The 20,076-nt window shown below is 44.3% G+C and overlaps 1 protein-coding gene across 4 annotated transcripts in view; it reads right to left on the bottom strand.

Moving 5' to 3' along the window:
• LOC119975899 (beta-galactoside alpha-2,6-sialyltransferase 1-like) overlaps nucleotides 1–20,076 on the bottom strand; it is a 165,706-nt gene that overhangs the window by 18,937 nt on the left and 126,693 nt on the right. For all 4 annotated transcript variants that reach the window (XM_038815830.1, XM_038815828.1, XM_038815829.1 and 1 more), the window contains 2 exons: nucleotides 9,282–9,379; nucleotides 5,106–5,207 (listed from right to left, as the gene is read on the bottom strand). In XM_038815830.1, coding sequence (XP_038671758.1) covers nucleotides 5,106–5,207; nucleotides 9,282–9,379 — 200 coding nt within the window. The remainder of the gene's footprint in view (nucleotides 1–5,105; nucleotides 5,208–9,281; nucleotides 9,380–20,076) is intronic.

Here is a 20,076-nt window from a genome sequence, read left to right as displayed (position 1 = left end):
AATTACCTTCAATATATCTACAATCATTTATCAGCAAGGTTCAGGAGCGCAGAGTGCAATGTCACTTGTGTATAGTCATTCCTGACCTGTTCTGTGAATGGTCTGATACTGTCAATCATAAAACAAACTTCATGTTGTCGGCACAAATGTATACTTCGTGGGAACCGTAAGCAATAATATGTGAAACATCTTTATTGGAGAGTGATGGCTTCAGAAATCCCCATTCACTGATGACTGGGACTTGTCACACAGCACAGGCTTCAAACAGAACATAATGTTGGAGACATTTTGAAAAATAGGAAATAATATAGCTACATTGAGCTATTTTCTCCTAAATACCCTGGGCTGGAATCTCCATTATTGAGACTATGTCCCCATGCCGGCGCCAAAACAATTTTACACTTGAAATTCCTGCAAAAAAGAGAAACGAGTTCCCAGCCCTGCAGGGGACTAGCAGGGACCCGGAGTCTCGCAGCTTTTACTGCAGATATGGGCCCCCGCACTTCCGGGTTAGAGGCTGCGTATGGCGGCGGCCTCCAGCGGCCACACCGTGCTCCATGGTGGACTGATAGAGCGAGATTCTCTTGCCTCCCCGCAGGGTGGTTCTTGGTGATGGGAGATGACCCGCCCTTGGCCGGTGGCGGGGTCTGCTGGTCCCACCGCTGTCAATGGGATTTGCTATTGAATCTACCTCATGTCGTTGGGAAACCCAAGGCGGGGGGTTATCGCCAGGGGGATCAGAAGATCCCACTGGTGTAAACAGCTGGAAGATCTCACCCATTGAAATGAGTTGATCTAAATGCATCATCAAGGCTCAGAACAGCTCAACAGGGCATCTTGAAAGTACTGAATGAAGAATACAAGAGATAATTGTTGGAATGTATGATTTATATTGGTACCGAAAAGTCCTGATGAATGCTTACAAGAGCCTAACTACAGCCCTTCAAGACACAGCGCAAGTAATGAAGAGCACTTTGGTCTTTCATCTTGTGTACAGTTTTGGTCTATTGTCATGAAAATGTCGCTTTAAGAAATATTTGGCTGCTCATGTTACTGCAGTGATGTCAGAGTGGAGCTAAGCTCTGGCTCTGTTTTTTAGTTTCACTTTGAGAAAAGCTTGGGTGTGTCTGTGTTTTTTTGGTTTCGTTTTCAGTGTTGGAGCTGAAGCCAGACAAAGCAGATGTACTGTTGCACTCTCTGCCATGAAAAGACTATCTCTTGATCATTTGGTGAATTCGGAATTATAAATGTTTTCAGTAGTGAATGTAAACCTGATGTGCTTCTGTTAAAAGGTGTTTCTTTTGTCTTCTGGATGTTGTTTGGGAAGCTATTAAGGATTACTTAGTGTTATATTATTTGGGGGTTGTATTTGAATTGATGGTTGCTGAGATGTTCACTGTATGTTTTAAAAAGGTTAACTTGAGTTCATAGAATAAACATTGTTTTGCTTTAAAAAATACTTTTTCATTTCTGCTGTGCCACACCTGTAGAGTGGGCCGTGTGCTCCCCATACCACAATCTATTAAAAGTTGTGGGTCAGGTGAACTCCATGATACACTTTGGGGTTCTCTAAACCCTGGCCCATAACACTATTTACTTAGGGAGGGATATAATTGTCTTGGAAGAAGTTCATAGAAAGTTCACTGGGCTGATTCCTGAGATGCCACCTGGGTGCAAGCCTGGCACTGCCAAGGTGCCCAAGTTGCATTACCACCTAGCATGGGCAATGCCAGGGTGTCAGGTTAGCATTGCCAAGATGCCAAATTGTTATTTTTTGCACCCGCGCCGTCGGGTGGTGCCCTGCGTGGGCGCTGGGTGAGGTGCAGTGTGGCGGGGACCCTCCCATGGTGCATTCATGCTGGGGGGGCGCGGAGATTGCTTCTGGGCCTCGGAGATTGGGTAGCTATTTAAAAATGCTGTACCTATCTCTCGCTACACTGGGGAATTCCTGCGGTCGGAGCTCACAGTATTCAAAATGGGGATAAGTGCTGTCTCTGCCCTGCATTCCCCACTGATGCCCCTAAAAAAAAGGGGTGGCATGGTAGCACAGTGGTTGGCACTTCTGCCTCACAGTGCCTTGGACCCGGGTTTGATTCTGACCTCGGGTAACTGTCTGGAGTTTGCACATTCTCCTCGTGTCTGCATGAATTTCCTCCGGGTGCTCCAGTTTCCTCCCACAGTCCAGAGATGTGCAGGTTAGATGGATTGGCCATGCTACATTGCCCCTTAGAGTGGCGTTGCAGGAATAGGGTAGGGGAATGGGCCTAGGTAGGATACAGGGTCATTGCAGACTCAATGGGTTTAATGGCCTCCTTCTGCACTGTAGGGATTCTCTGAAGGGTTTGTTTTATGAGGAAATGTTGGACCTACGCTCAGTGGAGTTTAGAAGAATGAATGATGATCTCACTGAAATATTAAAGATTCTGAGGAAGCTTCACAAGGTAGATGTTGTGTGGATGCTTTCCCTCTTGGGGAAATCTAGAATTAGGAGACACAGTTTACAAATAAAGGCTCTCCTATTTCAGACAGAGATGCGGAGGAATATGTTCTCTCAGTTTGTAATTAATCTTTGAATTTGCCACCTCAGAGAACAATGAAAGTTGGGCCAGTAGAGATGTTCACAGCTGCGTTAGACAGATTTTTGATCTATGTGGCAGTCAAGTAATATGGGGAAGTGCAGGTAGGAAAGTGGAGTTATGATCACAATCAAAATTAACCATGATCTTATTTAATGGCGGAGCAGGCTTGAGGGGAGCAATAGTCTACTACTGCTTTCTTCTTTTCTTAAGGTTCCAAATGCAGGATTACGTTTGTGGCTCATAGGATATAAATCTCTAAATAGAGCTTCTTCATTGTTTGGGACTCCTAGGCACATTAAAGAAGAAATGGCCTGGTCCACATTTAGACTAGGATAATATTACGTGCTCAATTTGCAGCAGAGTTTGATCCAGGTTCATCTATGGCCCATGGAAAAGTGATAAATTAGCAAAGTGATTCAATGTCAATTAATCAAAATACATTTTAATGTTCTTCCAATGAGAACGAATTAGGCAAAATATAAGTTAAGCTTTGAATAACATATTTTTGAAGTTTTAAAGCAAAAGCAAATCTGCTACCACAGTACTTTAGGGGGATCTTCTGAGGTGAATTAAAGCGCATTACTAAAGTATTTGCACTCTTCCAGGTAATCGGATTGCTTGATTCAAATATTGATTATAAAAATATTTTCTTCGTTTTAACATACATCATCCTTCTATTTGATGAGCTGAAGATGAAATGTAAACATATTTTGGTAGCAATTTTCTTCTCTAGGCCCAGCGGTTTGAGGAGTATAGGTGTGTTTCATGCCTGTCCCTGGCTACTTCACTACTGGTATTCAAGGTTTTCTGACTACTTTTGGAGAGTAAAAGCCAGCAGTCCCCACAGCCTGAAGACTATACTGGGCAGGAGCAGTAATAGGTCACAACTTTTCTAATCTCAGATCATTGGGCTGGACGCCAGGACCCCCACAGGTCCTCCATTAACATGAAGAGTCATGGTGCAAGCTCCACCACCAAGTTTATTGGGATATCCCTAAATCTAGCAATGCCGCCATCCACCTCATAATTAACTATTCTGGGCATGCACCTACTCTGGTTTGGAGGAATCCTGAAAATCCCAGAGTATTGTTGGGAGGGCAAAGACATAGCAAAGTCAGTTTATTACACAATTTCTTACTGGAACTGACTTCCCCAAATATACCTCGTGGAAAATATGTGGGTATTGTGAAATGGGCATCTCTACCCTTCTTCCTGAAAGTATAACTTGCATTAGAAATGCAAATAGGCTAACTTAATTGTTTTAAATGATTTTCTCATTTTTGATTTCTGAATCATGCCAGTGTATTTTTCACCGACAGCCTCCATTGTCTTGTTAATATGGCCTGTATAAGACACCAATTAGGCCCCATGAGAAGCATTGCATCAAGTTCTGGGTGCCATAGTTGAGGAAGGATGTACAGAAGTGATCCATAAGAATGATTCCAAGGACAAAGAGCTGTGACTACGAGGAGAGATGAGAGGAGCTGGGTCTGATTTCCTTGGAGAAAAGAAGGCTGAGAGGAGACTTGATAGAGGGATTCAAGATCCTAAGGGATATGGACAGGGTAAGAAGTGAGAAGCTGTTCCCACTCAAGAGAGCGTCAAGAACTAGAGGGTACAGGTTCAAAATAATTGGCAAAAAGAGTAATAGTGTGTGAGGAACAACTTTCATTCAGAGGGTCTTTGGATTGTAGAAGAGATTTCCTAAGAGGGTGGTGGAGGCTGGTTCTATTGAAGTATTCAAAGGGGAATCAGATTGCTATCTGTAAAGAAATAATGTGCAAGGTTATGGGGATAAGGCAAGGGAGTGACATGGTCCTTCAGAAAGGTAGTGCAGATCGATGAACCGAATGGTCTCCTTCTGCATTGTAAAGATTCTGTCTTGATGTGCGAGGCTGGACTATGAGCGTTAGCGGGGTCTCTCTTTGTGGACATCATCATTGGCAAGCCCAATGCTCCCCTCACTGAACAACCACATACGCACAGTCACTGGGTAGTGATCAGGAGCTGGAATCTTGGATGATTTTATATTTAGTGTAACTAACACAAAGCTCCTACCATTTGCAGCTAACAATGTTTTCAATTATGTTAAGGGTAGGCGAGTAAACATTTTGATCTGTGACCACAGCTGAGGGCAGGGTACAAAGGTCGCATTTCTTAACGTCATAACATTCAAGGCTATGGGCCAAGTGGTCCAAAGATGTGCGGGTTAGGTGGATTGGCCATGCTAAATTGCCCGTAGTGTAAGGTTAATGGGGGGATTGTTGGGTTACGGGTGTACGGGTTACGTGGGGTGATCATTGTTCGGCACAACATCGAGGGCCGAAGGGCCTGTTCTGTGCTGTACTGTTCTATGTTCTATGTTCTATGGTGGCTAATGGGATTAGGTAGGCAGGTCAGGTGTTTTTCATGTGTCGGTGCATACTCGATGGGCTGAAGGGCCTCTTCTGTGCTGCATTTTTCTGTGATTCTTGCAATTCCTCCAGAAGGTGAGGGCGTACTCTAGCACGCTTAATAAGATCATACCTCAGTTAGATTAGCTGAATACGGTGCTGGATCCCACACTAATAAGACACCTGTTCTGTATAAATCGTTATCATGAAACTTGAGCTCTTGTCTTGAGATGACCTGGGAGGAAAAGGTCTGGTTTAGTATGAGGGAAGAGCAAAATAGATTGTTATATCCTCAATACATACACTGAGTTCATCAATTCTAATGGAGCAGTCACAATCTACACTGCTTCACAAAGGAAACTTTAAAATAATATCACCATGTAAGTGCTTATAATTGACCTTTGGGAAGTAGCTGGAGCCTTTTCAGTGTCTCTCACTAGAAAGCACCACAGAAATACAGACCAACAAAATACATAGTTCAACAAAAGATTATTTTGTATTTTTATAAAATGAAATTTAAAGCTGCAGTGCCCCATAACAATTATTGCAGTGTTAATGTAAGCCTACTTGTGACAATAAAGATTATTATTATTAAGAGTGCCTTTCTTTTAATGCCACAGTCTGCATCACTGAACCAGTAACTTAACGTGCCTAATTTTCCCTGTTCCCAAAACTTCCACATGTGACATAAAGACACACTGGGCCGGATTCTCTGCTTACCGACGCTGGAATCGTATTCGGCGATCAGGCAGAGAATCCCTTTTGACGCCGAAATTGGGTGCGCTGCCTGTTTTTGGATGCTCTGCCCTTTTTTCATCATCAAGGCTAGACACTTCCTCCAGGTGTAGCCTCAAAATTGGAGAATCCAGCGCACTGACAATCCCCAAACCATCAATGTATCACAGAAAATACTCTCCTACTCCTATACCTATAACCATATCAATCACCAGTCATAACAATCTCCATTTATATACTGCTTTCTTCACATTTTTAAAGAAAAATTGAAACCACAGTGTAATCAAAAATATGGAAGAAAGGGAATGCAAAATATCATGAATGGATGAATTCTCACCCAAAATCCAATGATACTACAAGGGTCATTGGAAACAAACCACAAGCCAGATCCACTTAATTGTTTGCAAATGCAGATTCTGGTCCCTTCACAGTTGCAATGGGGCACTGCAGCTTTCAAAGCAACTTTTTGCAACAACAAATGTCATTAGAAAAGTCAAATTCACCAACTTCTATCATTGAAGAGTCTGAGGTGGAAATATATGCATGTTATGGATGATTTTTACCTCAACCAGCTGCTGGTTGCCTGGAGCATGTAAGGCTAAATAGGTGCCCTGCAGATGTGTCAGCTTCTTAGAAGCGCTTGGCTTTTTAACTTTAGAACCTCAAATTTAATAGGGGCAGAAATAGCAGCTGTGGTGGACACCCATCTTTTGCTTGGCTCTATATTCAGGTAAGTAAGACATTTTGGAATCAATCTTTTGGTGGCAGCCTCCAGGATCCCTTTAAGAAACAGATGGTCTGGCTGCTTCTGTGTGACAAAATTAACAACATCACCAATGTCATATGCTGTACTCAGCCACGTAGGCAAATAACAGACATCTGTTAAAGGCACTGACTAATCAATGAAGCATATCATTCAAAAATACATACTAGTAACAGCCCTAGATTTACACAAATCATTATTAAAACATCAGTTCATTGAGGGCAGTACGGTAGCACAAGTGGATAGCACTGTGGCTTCACAGCGCCAGGTTCGATTCCCCGCTGTGTCACTGTGCGGACTCTGCAAGTTCTCCCCGTGTCTGCGTGGGTTTCCTCCGGGTGCTCCGGTTTCCTCCCACAGTCCAAAGACTTTAGGTGGTTAGGTTAGGCGGATTGGCCATGATAAATTGCCCTTCGAGTCCAAAAAGGTTAGGGGTTGTTGGGTTATGGGGATAGGGTAGAAGTGAGGACTTAATGTGGGTCGGTGCAGACTCGATGGGCCGAATGGCCTCCTTCTGCACTGTATGTTCTATGTTCTATGATGCTTGGGGTGGTTTATCCTAAAAAGATAAATGCTTTTTTTAACATTGCCACTGAGCATATATTATTTAAACAATAATGTATAGCTGAAGTCACTGGAACAATATCAAATGTTGGATAAATTAATCCAAAAATTGCTCAAGCACAAAAGAGCTTGGAGAGATTGTATTGGGAAACCATCAATACCTCAACTAATGATAGTTATATCTATGTAGCCCATATTGCCATACATATGCATTTTCTGAATATATTAGAATGAGCCTTTGATACAAAAGCTTCCAAAAGAGGCTGGTTTAGCAAACTGGGCTAAAGCGCTGGCTTTTAAAGCAGACCAAGGCAGGCCAGCAGCACGGTTCAATTCCCGTACCAGCCTCCCTAAACAGGCGCCGGAATGTGGCGACTAGGGGCTTTTCACAGTAACTTCATTGAAGCCTACTTGTGACAATAAGCGATTTTAATTTCATTTCATAACCCATTTGTCTCCAGCATTTTTCAAATTGTTTCATTGATGGACTCATGTTTGGGGCTAATAATCAAATGTTTGGCATCCAAAACTCTGATGTGCGTTGGATGCCATCTCCCCTATTGTGGTCAGCTGGGCTAGATCATGCTGCGCCATACAGTTGGTTAAGGCCCCAGAATGGTTGCACATCAGAGGAATGCACCAGAATGTGGCTGGAGCACCTGAGCAGCATTCCAGAGGCATAGCACCAGTTCGGAATAATAAGAAATAGGAGCAAACGTATGCCATTTGGTGCATTGAGCATGGTCTGCCAATCAATAAGTTCATGGCTGATCAGATTGTGGCCTTAACTCCTTCTTCCAGACTTCCCTCCGTGCCCTTGGATCTCTTGTAGATCATGTAGAATGAGTGATAAAGGGGAGGCTGACAAAAATAAATACTTTTGTTCACCTCTAGGATGCTTCCAATGTGGCCTTTCCTCTTCCTCACCCTTGCTTCCGCAACCACCAATAGCAAAATGAGCAAAGGAATTGTTCAACTCTGAACGCGTTTCATTGGCCATGTAGGAGCTCTTGACTGGTCACTGGTACCTGACCATACCACCACTCACCAGTCCACCCACCCCTTCAATCCTGGGACATCAACTATTTTTACCAGGAATGCTGTCAAATTATGTAAATGAGCTCATTTAGGTGTGATCACGGACAGCACCTCAGGAGCAATAGTCCCAGGATAGTGCCCTCACACGTTGTTAGCACCAATATTTCCTTTGTAAGCACATGGTCAGGGATACAAGAATATTAATCCCTAGATTTTGAAAGGCTCATTTTTAGAAAATGGTAATAGAAGAGATCCTAGGGGCCGGCATGGAGAGGTTAGCACTGCTGCCTCATGATGTAGTGGTTCGCACTGCTACCTCATGATGCCAAGGACCCGGGTTTGATCCCGGCCCCGGGTCACTGTCCATGTGGAGTTTGCACATTCTCCCCATGTCTGAGTGTGTCTCCCCCCCACGACCCAAAGATGTGCAGGGTAGGTGGATAGGCCATGCTAAATTGCCCCTTAATTGGAAAAAAATTGTTTTCCATTCTAGGCATCAGTTTAGTGACATACACCCCACAGAATTTAGATAGTGTATTCCAAATATACCTTTATGCTTGTATTTTGTTTTCCTTTGCTGTCCAGGGGCTTGAAAGGCTATCATTTATTGTCCATCCTTTGAGAAGGTGGTGGTGAACCACCTACTTATCTACTGCAGGTCATGTAGTGATACACCCTCTGTGCTGTAAGGGAGGGAGTTCTGTGTGTAATGTTGCAGAATTATTTTTGAATCATTCTGAATGAAATTTTGAAATATCTGCTCTCCGTTATATATTTTCTACTCCCCAATTATTGTGCAAACCACTCCCAAACAAGAGGGTAGACCACAGGTTGTTCCAAGGCCACTATCATTGCTACTCTTGAACCAACATCAAGGAGATACTCAAGAAGAAGCTTCGATTGACTTGTGGGAAAAAGGTTCCTCCTTGTGGGAATGTGTCTCCTGTTTGCTCACTCCGTCCCCCACCCCAGGTGTGGAAGGTGGGTGTGAACCAGCATGTTAGCATTCTGTAATGCAGCACCACATCACAACAGCAATCTGCCACTTTTCCAGGCTGCACGTTTATGATCGTTCTTCTGCAGTGCCACTCCTGTGACACTGACCCCTTGTGGCGCCTTGACAATCCTGTAAAATACAATTGTAACGTACAACTTTGCTGTCGAACCCTAGATTTTTTCCATGTCGCAGTCAATCTTGCTTGACATTACCTGTGAATTAACTATCCGAATTGTTGTGCGTCTCCCCACATCAGACTCAAATCCGATGGTAGGTGCCCCATTGAACCTCAGAACAGCGTCATGGGCATCTGATAATAAGAGAAAGTGACAAGTATATTCCAAATATTTATTTCTGTTTAGACCTTTATTATCTATTTGTAAATCCAGAGGGATATCTAGGGAAATTCTCAAAGTGCATGAAGTTGTGTGCAATCCAATAAATAGTTTAATGTTGGAACTGACCTGATGAAACATGAGAGCTGAAGAATTAAAGAAAATACATTTCATAGCATTATGAGTGAGATTGCTAAATCTTAGCAGGCCAATAATCCAATGGCCAGACATGTTCAAAATTGTGTAAATTTAGAAAATGTTGATTGTGTAATTAAGCGACAGAGTGGATTGTAGTAGAGTTAGATGGTAATACAGTCCCATCTTCCCATGTGTCCTGGCAGACTGACTTTCCATATGTATTGGAGCTATATTCATGGTTTACGCAGCTTGTTGGAGATGGGATTCAATAATGCCCCGTCCATTCACCTGTTTTCCAGGAACTGAATGTACTGGAATGTTCTTAAAAAGGAGTGTCCCAGTCTCCAGAGTATAAGGGGAAGTCTGACCTGGCAACTCACCAGGATGAGCTGATTGAAAACACAAAGATAAGCATCTAAGGAACTATTTGAATATTTCTCCATCCCATTTGAAGTCTGCTGGGGCATTCCTGAATCGCACTTCAGGACCACTAACACTGAGTTGGGCTGACGAGGCCATGAAGGCGTCTATTCTCAATGAATACTGCTCAGAAGCCATTGCATTTTCTATTTCTCAGACAATGAGGAAAAGTCCAAACCCCATGGGTTGTATTCCCCCCCCCCCCCCCCCCCCCCCCGCTGGGAACTGTGCGGGAACGCTGGGGGGGGGGGCTGTGAGGGGGGCTCCTTCACCGGGGGGGGGGTTTCCAATGGGGTCTGGCCCACGATCGGGGCCCACCAGTAGGCGGGCCGGGCCGCCCCCCCCTCCTTCCGTGGCCGGCCCCCCTCCTTCCGTGGCCGGCCCCAGAACACCGCCGACATGTTGGTGAGGGGCCGGCGCGGGTAAGAAGTTTCCTGCGCATGCGCAGGATGGCGCAGCCCAACTGCACATGCGCAGGATTGAGCTGCCCCAAATGCGTATGCGTGGGTTGGCGCGGCGTAGGGACGCTGGAGTGGCGTGAACCACTCCAGGGCTGTGCTGGTCCCCTGTGGAGAATACCGCCCCATTATTTGTTATGAGAAAAAAAGCAGTGGAGAGTCAAGTAATGACAACAACCTCTACCTGTATACTGTAGTGCTGCGAAGGTGGGAAAATGTCCCAATGTGTTTCACAGACGCACAAAAATGCACGACAAGCCAAAGAAGAAGATATTAGGAAGGGTGGCCAAAAGGAAAAGCAAGAACAGACAGCAGGAAAGAGAGATTGAGATGAGAAACAGACAGGGAGGGATTAAGGGGATGAAACGGAGAGCATGAAATTAAGAGTGAGAGAACAAGAGAATAAAAGGGCAAAATAGAAGAGATGAAATATAAGAATGAGAGGAATAAATGAAAGAAAATGAGACAGATAGTCAGGGGCAGAGATGAGCAGAAAAATATGCCAGGAATCAGCAAAGGAAACAAGGTGGTGAAAACAAAATCTGGGAATCGTTCTACTAAACTTTAAAGAAAATCAGTGTACTATTCAAGATGGAATGGGGAATTGTAAGGAATAAATCAATGTGTTGATTCTAATTAAAAGAATATCCAAGAAATTGTTAACAAGCACCAGGATCTCCCAGTTTTTTTAACCAATGCCGACTTTGTTTTCCAACCATGGTGCCACTATAACAGTACTGTATGAATCTGGGTATAAGCCAATTAATGCGGATGCTGGAATCTGAAACAAAAACAGAAAATGCTGTGAAATCTCAGCAGGTCAAACAGCATCTGTGGAAAGAGAATGGAGCTAACATTTCAAGTCTGGATGAGTCTTCGTCAAAGATGGAAATAAATGGAAGTAGATTAGATTTATATTGTGTGTGGTGGGGGGGTCGCATGGACCAGTGGGCTGGATAGAGCAAAGGGTTCCAACCAGTTGACATGAAGGCCCCACAGGTTTTCCACAAAATAAGTTTCAAAATGATTACACATTAATATCAATAAACTAAATCTATTCTTCGTTTTTAGCTCCATGGTTGGCATCTCCAAATCCCAATGGGCCTCCTACAGCTGGGAATGGGCCGCACACCGTTTGGAATTTTTAACATTGGTCATGCTCATGGGCCTAACTGATGTAAAAAATTAGTTTGCAGCCTTACCTGCCAGCGCATTCTCGTTTTGCATTACCAACATAAGACATTCCGATCTGCGCATGTGCAGCCCTTTCCTGGTTGACGCACTCACACACACTCACGAGATCCAAGGTTCTTTGGGAATTGGAGATGCCGATCACAAAGTTGAAAACAAAAGCCCCGTGTGCCAGTGCAAAAACACAAAAAAGGTCACAATAGCCTAGCAGAAGCAAGGGAGACAGGGAGAGGTTGAAAACAAGGAGAAAAGACAGGGTTAAGTAAAAAAAATGATGTTGCCAAAAAGTGAGAAGACAGAGGTAAGAAAGAGGAACCAATAAAGTTAAGAAAAGAAGAAACAGGCTCCAAATTACATTTGACATGCAAGTTAAGAAAGCTAAGGCTTTCATTGTAAACTTCTTAAGCTAATGAAAATTGTATTAAATGGTGGCTTGACATGTTTTTAGGAGGTTTCACCTAGGCTTTTGTGATAGGGCAGTTCAGTTGGAGAAAATAGGTGTGCCTCAAAATTTTTATATTTAAAAAGTGTGCCAAGATGTAAAAAAGGTTGGAACCATTGGGATAGAGGACCAGTGATAGGTGGAGGTTAGGGAGAGATTGATGATGTCATGGATAAAAAGACAAACGTCAAAGAAGGCTGCTGATGGTGGCACATTAAGATATTATAATGTGTTAATGGCAGAACAAAGATAAGCAGTGTATCAAAGGACCACCTGTACAGGGAACAGATGGCTCTAGTGGGGTGGGATGGGGTGGAAGGAGGGGAAACAGTGGTAAGAGAAAACAGATCAATTGAAGAAATTAAAATACATTCGTGGAAATAAAAATAGGGTGAAGGAGAGAGCTGACAGTCTGAAGTTGCTGAACTCAATGTTAAGTCCAGAAGGCTGTAATATGCCGTAATCGCAAGATGAGATGCTGTTCTTTCAGTTTGTGTTGGGCTTCAGTGGAACATTGCAGCAGGCCAAGGAGGGACACGTGGACATGAGAGCCTTGGTGTGCTGAAATGGCAATGACAGGAAAGTCTGAGTACTGTTTGCGAACGGACCAAAGGTGTTCTTTGGGACCAGTCGCCTGTTCAGCCCCTCAAATGTGAGTAGACCACATTGGGAGCAGTGGATACAAAAGACCAGATTGAAGGAGGTGCACGTGAAGCACTGCTTCACCTGAAAAGAGTGCTTAGGCCCTTGGGTGGTGAGCAGGGAGGAGATAAAGGGGCAGGTGTTACACCTTCTGCGATTGCATGGGAAGATGCCGTGGGAAGAGGCTGACATGTTGGGGGTAATGGAGGAGTGGATCAGGGTATCTCGAAGGGAACGATCCCTGTGGAATGCTGACAGGGGGAGTGAGGGGATGATGATTTTGGAGGTGTCATCATGCCGTAGTTGACAGAACAGGCGGAGCATGATCGTTTGACTGCGGAGGCTGTGAGATGAAAAGTGAGGACAAGAGGGGTCTTATCCTGGTTCTGGAAGGGAAGGAAGGGATGAGAGAAGAGGTCCGGGAGATAGGTTAGACAGGGTTGAGAGTCCCATCAACCACAGTGGGTGCGAAACCATAATTAAGGAAGAAGGAAGACATGTCAGCTGCACCGTTTTGGAAAGTGGCATCATTAATACAGATGCGACAGAAACAGAGGAACTGGGAGAATGGGTTGGAGTTCTTACAGGATGTGGGGTGTGAAGAGCTGTAGACAAGGCAGCGGTGGGAGCTGATGGGCTTGTAATAGATACTAGTGGACTGTCTAGCCGCAGAAATTCAGATAGAGAGGTCAAGGAGAGGAAGGGAAGTGTCGGAGATGCTGTATAAATCTGGTAGTGTTTAGATTGCATAGGAATGTCGAAGAGGCAAGCACAGGTCATCTGGTAGATGGCAACGTTTGCAAAGAGCTATACACATCTCTTTCTAGAACATTTCTCGGACAAATATTTGTCCAGTTCAATCCCCCAAATGAAATTTTGGCCACTGTCTCAGTGAATGATTGAGATAGTGCCCAAGACTCACAGATGGATTAGCTCAGCTGGGAGGCAGGCTGAAGTGGAGTGTTTGCTCTGAATAAGTGATATCATTCTGATGTTTCAATAAGCCATTCTTTTCAGAACCATTTTCAATTTCAATATCTGTATATTTATTTGGGCAAGATTAAGAGGTGTGACGTGAGGTAAAGCTTCTGATATTGAGATTATATTGGTCTGACTGACTGACATATTCATACGGTTGAAAGAGTAAGAGCTTTTTTTCAAAATATGTTTGAATGCTTTTTTTAATGCTTATATTTCCTGCTCTCCCGCTGAGGTCTCAGAAGAGGGCTTAAAAGGAAAGCCTGCTATCCTGGTGAAGCCTGGAGAAGCACACTGTGCCTGCTTTTCTCTGGTCAGAGCGAATGCAATTTACTCTACTGGCATAAAGAATATCAGTGATGGTCCTTTTACAGCAGCGCCTGGAAAACTGGAGCTGGTATGGATGTTGCTTGAAAGGATATCGATATGTAGAAGGTCAAGGTCACAGTCAGCCTCACAGCCAGTGGCAGGGCTATATTCACCCGTCTCTGAGGCTGCAAGTCTGCCCTCTTCAGGTGGCAGATTTCAGTGAACAGACTCATTATAAAGTGAAGGTGGTGCACACACTGTTCCTTGAGGGAAGAAACTGTTCCCTGAAACCTCGAATGGATAAGATCTCCTACTGAGAACTAACCTCTTTGCTCTCTGTGAGTAGCATGATCTGCTCCCTTCTTTCTCTGCTCAGTAACCCTGACATGCTGCAGATCAAGGTGGATGGTAACTATAAAATTTGCAATCGGGAGCAACTAATCTGCTCGGAAGTGTTGAAGTTGGACCCAAGCCTTCACCACATTAACACAATACCTTGCTGATTTTCCAAACTTTAATGAGCATTAAAAAATTCACAGTACTTCATCAAACTCAGAGACAGCAGAAAACAATCAGCAGTTCATCTGAAAGGTGTTGACGATGCTGGTGTTCTTTCTGTTGCTTAGCACATTCATTAGCTGCAACTTTCTGGTCAGAAGAGCCACAGGTTAGTACTAATTCAGCGTTAACCACTGACTGGTTTCACAACCTGCTACTGAGCATACTTCATGTACATGCCCCTCACAGCTGTGCTAAACCCAAAATATCCAGTGCAGACTGTGCCAGAACTGTGTGGGTGCGATGCTAACACCATTTTGCACTCAGCAGCATTAAATATTTGAAATGTTCTGCTGCTCCACATGACTGCTGTGCTGAGACAGACAGAGTGGCAGATAAGTATGGGTCAGGAATGCACTGGTGAGTGGGATGAAAAATTTCACTCTCTCCCTCTCACAAACACACCGATAACAATACCTTTGTATAAAGTCCTGTTCCTGTGCTGTAATTTATAAGACTTTCTAAATTCTAAAACAATTCCCTTGATCAATTTTAAATTTCAGACAAATGGTGGACAAATTAAGGAGCACAGCGCCTTAAGGTAACACGAAGAATCAATTTGAACTGAGATGCGCACTAGAGGATTATTTGTGTAACAGGCTAATGGACAGTACAAGTGTACTGATCAGTGGCCCATATCCATTTAATATTTGACCTTTAATATTTTCAAAAGGCAGCTGTGGCATGAACCGGCAATGGGCATGAACAACTGGTGAATCAGCTTCCTTCATAATGAATTCCTTTGATATGAGGCAAAATGTCCCAGATTTTGCTGCAATGGCGCCACTGATTATTTACATTGTACATTTTGTTGGGTCAAGCCTGCCAATCTTGTAGTTGTTGTTTTCCACATTTTCCTGCATTTCTCATTGGAACACTCCCACGAATGGCCCAGAAACCTTTATCGTACTGTAAATCATGACGTAACTGTCAGACTTTCCCTGAAAATTGCGCCAGAATATTGATACACCACCATGTTTGCAAGCTTCCTGGAAAATCTGGGTGATCACTGTGACCAAATGGAGGGGCAACTCAGCTCTTTGCTCACCACAGCATTAGTTAAGGAGGGTTTGTGTCTCTTACTGGATGTCACTTTGCAAGGTAAAGTAAAGCATTAGTGGCCTAAGATATCTCATTAGAATGAACAAAACCATGAGGTAATGCAGTAAGGATATTGATCTGAAACCAGATCAAGATGTCAGTATGCCCAGGAAATCAAGGATAGAATATTAACCTAAGGGGAATTTTCTCCAGCTGGCACTTTGGATTTTAAGCAGCTTCAAAGGGGGGAAATCAGGGTTGTCCATCAGGAATCTCTATATGATTGTACCTGTCTGGACAAAAATGGATATGGGCCACTGATCAGTACACTTGTACTGTCCATTTAAAAGTGTCTAAGTAATTTCGCATGGCCACAATTTCACAATGCCAAGCCAACTTGTACATCTTTAAAACTTGATTGGCTGAAAATATGGCCATTGAGTGAAAGGGTGTATTTTTTGTATTTAACGGATGACCCCAACGTGCAAACTGACACTGCAGACCAGAAAGTAGATATAACATGTGAGCAAAGCACTCCAGACTTTTCAAAATAGGAAAAGAGAAGCCATAAATATTTTTATATCAGCCGGGAAAAGATAAAGGATGGGATTTTCCGCACCACCCCACAGACCCGACCGACATGTTTTCTGATGGAGGAGGCGCCTCCCCATTGACTAACGATGGGGGATCTTCTGTCCCCGCTGATGCCGACGGCATTTTGCGTGGCTCACAAGTGCCGCCATCGGCGAACCGGAACCAGGGACCACCATTGGCGGGACCAGAAGATCTCACTGGCGGTAAGGGGCACAACATTCTGCCCAAAGTTAATCTCAAAAGAATAGAGATGTACGGACAGGGTGATTTTTACTGAATTTGTAAAAAGCAAATCCATTTACACTTTGAGTTCAGAAAAGGCAAATTTCATGACACAACTTGACCAAAATCAGAAAAAGAAATATGAACAGTGCACAAATTGTGTAAGTCTGAGGTGACTCAAATGTGCACGCTGGGGTCTGACAAAGACATCAAATAATTGAGTGGTTGACCTTGATGAACTTCAGAAATGTTATTAGAGTTCACATGGGGTTGACTGTGGCGCAGAATCAATGCAACTAATGTAGGCCCCGATAATGTGTTGCCCCATACAAATGGAAAATGATTTATTTTTATTCTCATTAAAAGTGTGTTTCTATATTTTATATATGTATACATAATTTAGAGCTGACACCGCTGTAATATAACGTTTCTGGATATCTAAGCAGTTGTTCTAATCTAATGAAGGTACTCATTTCAATTACGTAAGAGTAAAGGCTTTGAAAAACAGGTTGGACTACGGAGGTTGAAGTTTGCCTGGATGGACAGACAGTGGGCAGGATTCTCCAGATTCACAGCCGCGTGTTTCTCAGCAGCACACCATTCGCTGATGGCGGCATCCTCTGCTTCCACGCTGTCAATGGGAATTCCCATTGAAGCCACTCCAAGCCGGCGAAATTCCTGCCAGCGGGGGTTCACTGCTGGTAGGACCAGAGAATCCTACTGCCAGCAAACGTCCGGTCAATTCTGGCCAGTATAAGGGTTAACCGATCCATCAAGACTCTACACATGATGGTCTGGATTTTCTGTTCTGGAGGCTAGGTTCACCCGCCGGCAGAGAATCACTACACTTCTCCATTGGCACTAGGAAGGGCACCCAGGTGCGAGTCTCTCTCCTTCACCGTGTACATTTATGCATGGGCAGAGCTTGCTGTATTCCGTCGGAATCCAGGTATCGAGCCGCCATTTTGAGTGGACGGCCTGATACCGAAGTCCGGGTATCTCCCCCTCACCCCGCCCCGGGAATAACTGGTCCCCTCCCCCCAATACCACACACATATGAGGGTGACCCACAATGTTAACAAACACCTATGCAATGATGAACAGTTCCTCTCCATATCAAAAGGAGCTAAGTGCTTTCACTTTCTCTTTTTCACAGCAGAAAGCATTTAGCTCCTTTTGATGTGGTTACAAACTGGCAATCATAGCAAGACTATTTATAAAAATTGTGGTTAACATCAAAGCAAGGTTACATGCATCTGTCTCTGGATTAATAAAACTGTCATTCACTGGCTAGTGCAATGTATTACTGAGTGAAGTTGAATGGAAGATTTGCATTTCAAAGGCTAACAAATGATTTGAAGCTCTTTGAAGTATACTTGGCTTTCAAGGAAGCCTCTGACACTTGTAACAGCTGCTGCTTGAAACACTTTTGTCTGAGGCAGCAGATGTTAGGGAAGGGTAAGTGAAAAACAGTGATTATTCATTCTATTGCCTGGACTGTTCTTCAGCTGTTGGGAGTCTCTGGGAGAGCGTCTGATGGAGATTCTGACGGGAGTCACTGATGGATGTTTTGATGGGGGACTCTGATGGGGACGGGCTGGGTCACCTTCATGTGTACATGCTGTGTGGGGTGACCCATTATTACTGTGGTGTGGCGGGGGGGGGGGGGGGGGGGGGGGAGGGGAAGATGCCCTTACTTTTAAGCAGGAGGCTAGGATTTGTTTTGTGGGGGCCTTCCGATGGACTTTGGGGGGCACCTCAGTTAGGCACTGATCCCCTTGACCCACTGCGGTGTCCACCGCATCAGGGCCACATTTGGGCCCACCTGGTGGATTTCCCGCTGTGGGGTGTCGGTGCATAAGGTCGAGGAGGGGTGGAGGTAGGAGACATAGGCGACCAGCTTGTTAATTAAATGGTGATTTTCAACCTCCCACCAGCATGGGACGGTAGTGGGCTGAGGTTGCTGGCGGGGGTTCGGAGCTGCCACCAGCTAGTAAGACAGTAGACTCAACAATAAACAGAAATTGTGATCAAAAGAGCCAGCTTGACACCACTTGGGGCTGGTTTAGCTCACCAGGCTAAATTGCAGGCTTTTAAAGCAGGCCAGCAGCACGGTTCGATTCCCGTACCAGCCTCCCCGGACAGGCGCCGGAATGTGGCGACTAGGGGCTTTTCACAGTAACTTCATTGAAGCCTACTTGTGACAATAAGCGATTTTCATTTTTTTTCATTTCACTTCCACCTTTGACTACAGCTGCAGCTGCCCACAAAACACAAGATGGAGGTCAGAAGGTGGTGAGTTTTAGCCACCGGAGGAAGCACAGTAAGTTGCACTGTGCTATGCGTCTGAAAAACCTCTATTATCTGATCTCCTTGTAGCTGCAGGTCCTGCAATGAATTTGTCTGTCACCATTGTCTGTTGCTGCCTTTCATTCCCGATGCTTCCCCTTGTAAGATATGGCTGCAAAATAGACAATCTTCCAGATTTCCCCCCCTCTACCACTACCACTCCCCCAAGCCCCAGACCCAACTGTCTTCCCACATTGGGGTAAACTGTCAGTAAAGAGCATCCGCAGGATTCTCCTCCCGCCAGCCCCGTTTTCCGGCGTTTCCCCGCTGGCAGTGGGATTCTCCGTTCCAAAAGCCGGCCAATGGGGGTTCCTAGTGAACAAATGTGCGCTGGGGCGGCCATCAAAAATGGTGCTCCAATCTGTGACGGACTAGTTTGCTGGTGGGGTGGGATCTGCGGCATGCAACTCTGTATGTTTTTTTACACTAAGTCTGGGATGATACAATGGAGAATGCCGCCACTGCTGTCGGCAGCTTCAACGCTGCTTTCCCCGGCCTGCTTTAGGCCTTTGCTGATATCGGGTGAAATTCAACCCCAAGTTTGGTGTTTCGCCTAGTACAGAACTCCCTCACATAAACGTGCAACATGCAGTCAACTATTTCTCAATGCACGTGTGCCAATAAGCTACTGCTGGACATTGCTCCCATTCTGAGGAAGACTTGGCGACACAAAGCTTTTAGAACTGGTTCATAATTTTTCATTGCAATTGTAGAGATTGTTTCTTAGTTAAATTGACCTGAACTGGGTTCAATTTACTTGAGTTCTTCTCCGATGTGTGATCGTGTGACCATTTATTTAGTTGCTAAGAACAAAGTGAGACACAGAATAACAAGCTACGTACGATGGCTTCAGAAAACCTTATCAAACTCTTACTAATGTTTCCTCTCCCAGTTTATGATTAAAGGACAAATGTCTGAACCTACAACATTTTGTCCCGTTTTAACCTCATTAAACAGGTGATTGGGCATCTGTCTAGTGCTTTTCAACAGCCGATCTTATGCAAAGATGAGAATAAGGGAGGTCTGTATCTCGTCCTTGCAGGAACCAACATGCTGACAGTTAAAGTTGTGCCAGGTATATAAAAGAAGGGAGAGGAAGATCAAATTCAGTTCAGCAGCAGGATTGCAATCAGGTTTCACCTTTTGACTTTGTGACTCAACGGAATTGCTACCCCGTCAAACCAAGCTGAAAAATATGCCTTTTTATTTTCCTGATAAGACAAGCCATAAATCCTGACAATTGCGAGATCAAATTGGAGGAAGAAGCATTGAAATTAACCTTCAAAGCATAATCGCCCCACATCTCTTTTCCCCTTCAGACATAAAACAA

The sequence above is a fragment of the Scyliorhinus canicula genome, chromosome 13 (genome assembly GCF_902713615.1).
Source record: "Scyliorhinus canicula chromosome 13, sScyCan1.1, whole genome shotgun sequence".
NCBI classification, from domain to species: Eukaryota; Metazoa; Chordata; class Chondrichthyes; order Carcharhiniformes; family Scyliorhinidae; genus Scyliorhinus; species Scyliorhinus canicula.
This window is presented reverse-complemented; position numbering and strand designations above follow the sequence as displayed.